General features: G+C 33.8%; 1 protein-coding gene across 2 annotated transcripts; it reads right to left on the reverse strand.

Moving 5' to 3' along the window:
* Nucleotides 1-1,434: 1,434 nt before the first annotated feature.
* On the reverse strand, nt 1,435-8,037 carry LOC109811757 (putative boron transporter 2). 2 transcript variants are annotated; one of them, XM_020375581.3, is made up of 12 exons: nt 6,646-8,037; nt 6,393-6,475; nt 6,114-6,306; nt 5,869-6,007; nt 5,573-5,744; nt 5,169-5,335; nt 4,859-5,032; nt 4,638-4,733; nt 3,987-4,124; nt 3,580-3,899; nt 2,907-3,177; nt 1,435-1,916 (listed from the first exon to the last, which is right to left on the reverse strand). In XM_020375581.3, the coding sequence occupies exons 1-12, from the start codon at nt 6,747-6,749 to the stop codon at nt 1,605-1,607; spliced, it is 2,169 nt and encodes a 722-aa protein (XP_020231170.1). In that variant the 5' UTR covers nt 6,750-8,037; the 3' UTR covers nt 1,435-1,604. The 2 variants fall into 2 exon arrangements, with proteins under 2 accessions (XP_020231170.1, XP_020231171.1); XM_020375582.3 differs by lacking the exon at nt 6,393-6,475.
* Nucleotides 8,038-9,087: the final 1,050 nt, after the last annotated feature.

Raw genomic sequence — 9,087 nt, forward strand, 5'->3', positions numbered from 1 at the left:
TTTAAGTTATTTAAAAATAAATGAATTTTTTATATTTAAACTCATTCAATTTTTGTTGTATGTGAAAATCTTTTTAATTAAAGATAGTCACAATGTCTCAAGCCAAATTATTCTATGGTCTAACAAGCTTGAGAATATCGTGGTAGAACAATTTAAAAAAAAAAAATGCTTAATCCAATCAAAATTCAGTTACAAGTTTAGAAACTCAATTACATGTTACTAAAATATAAGAATCTACTTTAAAAAAAATTTCAAATAATTCAGCAATCAACAAATTAATTTAACTGAATTCCTAAAAAAATTAATTTAGCTGTCAAAAAAAATGAATAAACGTGTGCTTGAAAATTGAAATTATGAACCAACAGATTCCAACATCGTGCTACTTTTAAAAATCATAATAAAAAGAAGGTTTAATATATTATTTGATATTAAATTTTTTAGAAAATGTCCGATTAGGTCTATGAAAAAAAAAAATTCAAATGCCATGCAAAAGATATTCAAGCTAATTTTTTTTAATAAAGAAAAATTTATATTAAAACAAGACAAAACTCTATATAAAGCCAGAATTAATTGCAAATCTTGAAAATTTTTAATGAAATTACAAATTATTTATCTCATTCACAATGTAAATCCACGTAAAAGAATATAAAATACGAAAAGTTAGGTTCAATCCCAAGCCTTAATTAGTAGGAACAAAAAACCTTAACCAATTGTGTCTCTCTCGTGGAATACTCATAAGTTAATTTGACTTATTAAAAAAAAAGTATTTCAATTTTCCTTATTTAATTTGTTTATAAATAAATTTATCTAATCCGGAGAAAATCAAGTTTTTTTTATGTATACTTAGATTCCTTTCTATGCAAACCCGAATCAATTCAATATCACACACAAACCTTAAAACTTGATAGGGCTCCCACTCCTAATGCTAAGGAAAAATAATAACCTCCATTACGTTCAAACCGATTGATTATAAAAGTTAATGAACATTTCTTAATAAATATCTAATATTTCTTCTAGTCCTTTATATAAAGTGCCTTTTTGCACATGAAAACTAAGGAACAAAGACTGGTGCATTATACAACTTGTGGTGGCCCAATAGGAAGATCCGCAATTCTGATCCTCTTTTAAGTTTTAGCTTTTAACGTTCAGCTAGTCATTGTGCAAATCTCTCTTGTACAAGATTTATTGCACTAATTTATATCTAATCTAACCCAACAGATAAAGTTGCCTCCTTCAAAATGTTTACTTAACCAAAATCAACTTTGGTTAACATATAATTTAAAGTGCATCACCCACTTAAAAGAAAGCCACTTTTTATTATAAAGTATCACTTTAGAGGATATTTTTCCAGCTTCCAAACCGCTTTATTGATTCTTTTAAAAGATACCTCAACCACATGAAACTAAAACTCAAGAAAGCAACGTTAAGAAGTACTAACATCCAATACCATCCCTGCCCATTTTATATTGCTAAGAATGTTGCAATCAAACAACAAATGAAAAACCATAAGGTAAAAAGAGACGACAACAACAACAACAACAATTTATGACAAACTTAAAACCAAGTTCATGACCTCTAGAGCACCACTTAGTTGACACAATATTTTAGGATGAAGGTGAATCTTTGGTAAGTTTTCCAAGAGCTGGTGACCTTGGACTAGGCGTTTGCGTTAGCTTGATCTCCTTCCCAGTTGGTCCGAGGCTGCTTTCCCCTCTCAATTCAGTAACTCGAGGGCTGGGAATCCTTCTTGCTAGATGAGGGCTATTAGCTGGTCTTATGTCTCCTGTTGAAGTTGGAGTTGAACTTGTTGTTTTGGGGCTTTGAGTGCGCCGAATCTCTCCACGACTCCTTGTGATGATTTCATCTAGAATCTCCCCACCACTCACATTGATTGTTGGTGCCTGGTTACTTGGACCCTGCCAGGTTTATACACATTAAACTGTCAACATGAGCTTTGCCAGATATAGGTGATGCAACACTTCTAAGGCATATTTGGTTAATATAGTACTTTTTCAATAAGCTCTAATCAAATGTATCCTGTATTGGATAAACTTCTCTATAATTACTTTAAGAAAAGAAAATAAGGACATGTTTATATAAAGTACTCCGAAAGCACTTCTAGAAGAAAAAAATAAAGAAAATTTGAAACAAGTTTTTTCATAAGTTAGAACTAGCTTATTATGAGTTAAAAATAAGATTTTGTAAAAGCTAACCAAAGAGGACTTCTATAAATTAACTTATGCATAAGTTAATTTCAACTTAGGGAGAAATAATTTTCATTTTTCCTTCCTATTTTTCTTTCCTAGAAGTTCATCTGCAGAAGTTTATTGAAATAGGCCCTAAGAATGTAAAATGAATTGAGCTTTTTTCATAAGCTAAAATTACTTTATATACTTAACTTTTATGGAAACTCTCTCATCCAACTCCTTCAGAAGCAAAAGTGTATTAGTTGATTATAGTTTATAGGTCAATTTGGATAAATTCTCCATAAGTACTTATATTATAGGAAAAGAAAATAGGAAGAAAAAATAAATTTAATTTCTTCACAAGCTGATTTCTCCAAAAACTTTATTTTTTTTTAACTTGCACATACGCTAATTATAATTTATGAAGAAACTAATTTCATTTTTTCTTCTTATTTTCTTTTACTATAAATTTTTTTGAAAAAGTTTATCCAAACATATTACATAAGAGAAACTTAATTAATTTTACTTTATTTTTTCTTTTTTGTAAGTGTTCGTGGAAAAGTTTTTCCAAACAGAACTTCGGTAATCAGCTTGACTTGTGAAGCTTACTAGAACGACCTTAATGAAATAAGTCAAAAAGACCATATGCCTCCTCATTTTCGTACTAATCTGATAATGTTTAAAGTCAAACTTATATGCTTCCAAGTTCAAACTACTTACTTCAAAGGACATGTTGAAAGCAATGGCAGGTGCTTCCTCATATGCTGCTGCGTCCAACTCTTGAAGATGCGCACCTTTAAAGAACCTTGGAAGAAAATATTGCCGTACTGGAACAAGAAGCATGATTAACAATGGGAAAAGAACCCCGGCAATTGGTATCCATGTTATGCCAAAGCAGAGAAGCAAGTATACTGTCTGGAACACGGTAAACATGGCAACTGTTTTGAAGGGCACGGTCTCAACAAAGGTGGCATGGTATTCCTCCAGCAGTCTAGAAAAGTTGGAAAGCAAAAAGGGTCATCACACCTTCAACCTCTTCAAATGGAATACCAATACAAGTGCATGCAAACACACAAGCATATGTTACAAGTACTACTAACATGAATGTATAAGTAGGTGTCTATGCACATGCACAATTGAAATCAATAACCAACTTGGCATCCACAAATTTTGACTAAGAAACAAATAACTAAACAAATAGTGGAAAAGACAAATGATGAATGCTGTTTGTGCACTAGAATTAGGAAGCAGACAAAGGAAGGAATTTTTGGACGAACAAAACTTAGAAACAGTAGCGTAACTTCATAAGTTCTGTTGATATTATTTTTTAACTAGAACTGGAGTAAGACTTATCCTCTTTAGACATCCTAGAACTATAACAAAATTGACATACTTGTATCTTCGACTAGGAGCAGTGAACAGATACAATATTCTCTCCCAAAACTGATTTCCTGGCAAGCTTTCAATTGCCATGAAGGCAAAGTAACCCCAAAGCACTGAAGTTGGTATCTTCTTCAAAAGGGGCATAGCAGCAACACAAGCCGCAACCATCAATGCCTGCAGCAGATTGCTGAGACGCTGCTCTTTAACTTCAACTGGCAAAAGGTCATCAACATCCTTATTCACATCAAAGACAACCTCATCAACAGGGGCATCAATATATCCTTGACTGGAAGCCAGTTCAATGGTAGATTCCTTCAGTTCTTTCAGCCCCTGCTTGATGAATAAACCAAGGATAAGGAGAAAGAAGATCGCAAATTTCAAATCAATTGGAAATCATGGGAGCATATTTATATTTACCAAGGTTGGTGGCATTTGGGGAACCAATGGAGTCTGCATTTCATCATATGCTTCTTTCATATTTTGGTATAACTGGCTCAAGTTAACATTTCTCCGCATGCTTTTTCGTGCAGTAGATACAAGCTTATTCCGTAAAAGCTATCCCATACAAAACAAATGTATATGATACTCAATTAGCTTAGCTATATATAGACAAGACTAAACAAAATAGATGATAACAATTTGTCTATAGATAGCAAAAAGTCATATTTGAGAATTTTATAAAATGATAAGAAAATAAGAGAGTATATGTAACCTTACATTACAACCATTTCTTATTTTTGTATAAATTTTATTACTCTCTTAATTTGAAAATGAAAATTTACCACTCTCCTTTGTTCACCTCCAAACACTTCCATCCAAACATAATTGTCCACTAGTGACATGCATAATCAGATAAGGTAAAGATACAAAAAGAATATTTATGATAGATATAATCATACAACAACAGATCTGAATGCAGTCAAAGCAGAACAATAACTATAAGATGGTTAGATTCTGAGAAATTTGAAAAACAAACAATTGCCTTTCCAACTAAACAAAACAAAAACAAAGATTCATGATTAGCAGTTTATATATATTTTATTTAAAGGTAGGTAAAAATTATATTACCTGATGTTTTAGAGTAGCTAAGCTCTTTGTATGCATCGGAGATTGTGGGATCACACCATTGGAAGGAGGGATTCCAATAAGCCCACACAATATGGTCTGGCCAACAATTAATAAAAATTTAAAAGGAAATACTTGCTAGAAGTAGCAGAAAAAAGTTATCTATTGTCATTCACTGCACTGGTATTACAATTAAATGTAAAGTATTTTAAAGAATTATATACCAAGAAGCCCAAGAGCAGCAAGTCATAATGATAAGATGGGGGTTTTCTTAGATTGAACTCCTTCTGCTGAGCAAGTTGTGATGCAACACTATGATCAAAGTAGTAAAGCACAGCAATCATAGTTGCTGGAATAAATGCTCCAACAATATACAAAGGGGGCACATTCAACATTTCCTGCAAAACGTAACCAAAAAGAGCAATGAGCCATGCTTGCTTTGCTGGGGGCAAAGCAAGAATATAGCCTCTTATATAGAGACATCATCCACTATGGACTATGAGAATAATATGCACATTGTATAATCAGAATCACCTTGACAACAGTCCAATTTGAGTATGCACCAGGAGACCATGGGTTTGGACTAAAAAGTCTCCTAGGGATTCCCCTTGGAACCTCATTGACTGGTATGTAAGACACACCAGTCCATATGAGAACCATTAATGGGACTCCATAATCAGTTATAAATCCCCGTAGCCAACCTATAATATAACCATATTTTAGAAGGAAAATCTTGACAAGACAAATTATTTTACTGCAAAAATAAATCAGAAGAAGTGAAAAATTCATTAAGGCAATATTTGATTAATGGGGAAAAAAGGAAACAGACTGCAGAATTAACACTTGAGACATAAAGTAGGAACTTGCGGTCAATCCTGTAATGTAACTTCAATTCCCCACTGAATTTTCAGATCATAGTTCGGAAGCATAATGAATACCTGTCCCGTAACGCCAGGATCTAGCTTTGCGGCTTTGTAGACCAGTAAAAAGAAGACCAAATGACAAAACCAAAGCAAACATTCCATTGCCAAACAGCCAAGATGATTGGAGTGCAATCTGATTGGTGCCTTCTCTCTGGTTCTTGGGAGCACCAAACTCTTCTACAAGTCCCTATAAAATAGAAAGCATCAAACATAAGTTTCATTTCAAGCAATTGTGAATGGAAGGTTCCTATTTAGGAACCACATATACAATTTGCACATTGCTAAATGGTTCATGGATGATGCATACTCACCTTTATAGCCTGCTGCATAAAGAGCATTGCAATTAGCAGACCAAATAATTCACCAGCAAGGCGTGTGAATCTATTGATAATGGAGCAGGCACCAAGAATAGCCAGCAAGAAGAGCAACAAGGCAGTCCAAACACACACCCTATATTCATAAAAATAAATAAATAAATTATTAAGAAGTTAGTTCAATTTCACCAGTTATTCCCTAAAATAGTAAAGCACTCAAGAAGCTCCAAAGATAGTGATACCATCCAGTCCAAGGTAGGAATAGTTTGTGTCCCAAATCCTTGCGATCTTTAGCAAAGTTATACATGAATGTATACATCAGAACTGTCGGCTCGGCCACGCCGAGTATGAGGAGAGGCTGCCCTCCAATGATTGAGTGGATGATACCGCAGAGTGCTGTTGATGCAAGAGTCTGCACAGCAGTGAGACTTCCATCTGTATAATATAACCAAAGAAACATGTTTTAGCAAACAATGAGTAAAACATCAAAAGGAGACTAAACCTGAAAAATGTTCCTGTACCAGTATTTCTCTCCAGTTGCTCCCCAAAAGAAATAACAGGAATTGCAGAAGCAAAAAATATGTATGTAGTTGGGGCAAGGATCCTATATAAGACAACATAAACATTAAATCATTGACAAACTTCCTTGCTGCTGTTTTAAAAGGAAAACTTTAACTTTACATGCAAGAGGTATGATCAAGTTTGGTTGAAAAGTAAATGCAACAAGTCATAGTATAACTGTAATATCAAAATCAGCAAATTTATAGCACAAACCTGATTCCTGCTTGGAATCCACTGGTCCAATCTTGTCTGTAGCAAGTAATTCTTGCTTTGAGGTCATTCTTAATCCCACGGAAGGGAACAAATGTTTCTTCCATGAAAGCCTTGGAATACCAAGGAACTGATATTGATCTTAAATTTTGTTTAATAGGGTAAAAGATAGAAACAAGAAAAAGAAAATCATGTACTTGGAAGGAGCTCTAGAGGTTTACATAGTGATTAAAGTTGCATAAGTGAAGATATCAATATAACTCTGGGCAGGGATACCAGAATCCTACATAATATCAGCCTAAACAGGAAAGCTGGAAGAAGGTATGCTCATTTTTTGATTGTTAAATTGAATAAATGAATCAAGTTGAAGAATTTACATTTGAAATAATTTATGAACAACTTTGGATGTATTGTTATGAGTAACAAAAGAACAAGTCAGTAATTGGACAAAAAGGAATTGGATTACATATCCAAGAGAAACTCAAAGAATATTAGAAATTTTATGCTATAGTCAACACTAGACAAGAAGAGTAGACACTCTCCACAAAGCTGAAAACTAGCGTTCAGCCATGACAAAGCCTAGATCCAAATTAAACCACCCCTTTCTCTACTTTACCCTCCATATGCTATCCATAGAGACCAAAATTATTCCAAAAACAACAAGTAGAAGCAGATTGGTAGCATTCAGTTACATGGTACAGTTAATACACTCAAACTAAGGTTAATCAAATTTCAGTTTTTGAGGTATAGATATGGAGGGCAATCCAACACAACTAACGAAAACCCATCTTCACAACCTGCATTTGCTACAATTTAGAAGCACTGAGAAGAATGTTCATCAACAGAACACAAAAGTCAAAGATGAGGCAGTTAGACCCAGATGGGAATCTGACATAGATTAACGAGATTCCATGACTGAGACCACAATGGAAAAGGTTCAGAAGACTTTTGAAGATTTGGGCATTGATTGAAAAGAAAAAGGGTACCTTAATCTGAAATCAAATTTACATTTTCTGCAAGGAGACTTAAAAAAGGAACAAGAGCAGATTGCAGCAAACCAAAGAAGGAAGAGTAAGAGATTGCAGTTACATTTAATTACTGGGATACACAAACAGTGGAAACTGGAAAATATCGAAGACAAGAATGAAAGTAACACAAGCAAAAACAGAAGAAGAAACGAATTCGGAGAGCAGGAAAACAAGACAAATCTCTTAGAAGAACAAACACACGGTGCTGTGAAAGGATTTTTGTGTGACAGTGCTGTTATGCTGAGAGCAATAGTTTGTTTATTTATATAAAAATGTTTGAAATGGACATGAAAAATTGAAAGAGAAGAGGTAGTGGTAAGGTTGTACAACTACAACGAACTTAGTGGTAAATTATAGTGTGACATGAGAATGAGATAGACACAGACAAAACAGTAAAACAAACATAATTAAGACACCGATGAACAAGTTGTTTAGTACTTTCGGTAAACCGTTTAGGAAAATGATAGTTGCGTGTTAAATATATTTTTATTTAGAGACGTTCAGAAATGATTTTGTGTTATCATTTCAACCCCATAATTTGTATTGTTTTGTAGTTTGTGGAAAAGTATCTCATGACCTGCGCAGAAAGTAGGGATGCCAAAACGGGCCAGCCCAGCCCGTTTTGGCCCGCTAAAAACGGGGCAGGCCGGGCCAGCTCGCCAATGTAAAACGGGCTGGAGATGCTGGCCCGTCCCGCCTAAGATCGGGCTGGCGGGCTGGCAGGCTGGCCTGCTTACAAAAAATAAAAATAAAAAAAAATGGAAAAAAAAATATTTTATGGTCAAATAAAAAAAAATTGCTACAAATAAATAAATATAACCATATGAAATTAAAAATGCATACATATTGTACATAATATATGTTCAACAAAAACAAATTACAAACTTAAAACAAAATCAAATAGAAATTAGTCCATTTACACCAAAATCAAAACCAAATTATAAACTTACAAATTATTTATAAACTAAATTTTTTGATAGTCCACAAAACAAGTTTAAATACAATTAATTAACTTTAAATTTTTATTTTAAGAATATTAGAAGCTCTCTTGAAAGAAGTTGTCTCTACTTTTTTTCTTAATCATCTTCATCCTCATCTTCTACATCAAAATAAAATAAACATAAAAATAATTAAATTAAAAATATATATATATACGGGCTGGCGGGTTGTGACGGGCCGGCCCGCTATTTGGCTCGGCGGGTTGGCAGGTGGAAATAGTTGGCCCGGCCCGCCAATTTTTGGCGGGCCAACGGGCCGGCCCGCAGGCCATGGCCCACTTTGCCATCCCTAGCAGAAAGCTTGTTGTTTTTATATTTTTTCTTTTTAAAATGATCATAAAATATTAAAAAAATAGTTTATTTTCTGTAACATAGGAGTAAGTTTGAAGAAAAATAGACAAATTAGTGACACGATTTTA

The sequence above is a fragment of the Cajanus cajan genome, chromosome 6 (assembly GCF_000230855.2).
Source record: "Cajanus cajan strain Asha chromosome 6, NIPB_CcT2T_4, whole genome shotgun sequence".
Taxonomy (NCBI): Eukaryota; Viridiplantae; Streptophyta; class Magnoliopsida; order Fabales; family Fabaceae; genus Cajanus; species Cajanus cajan.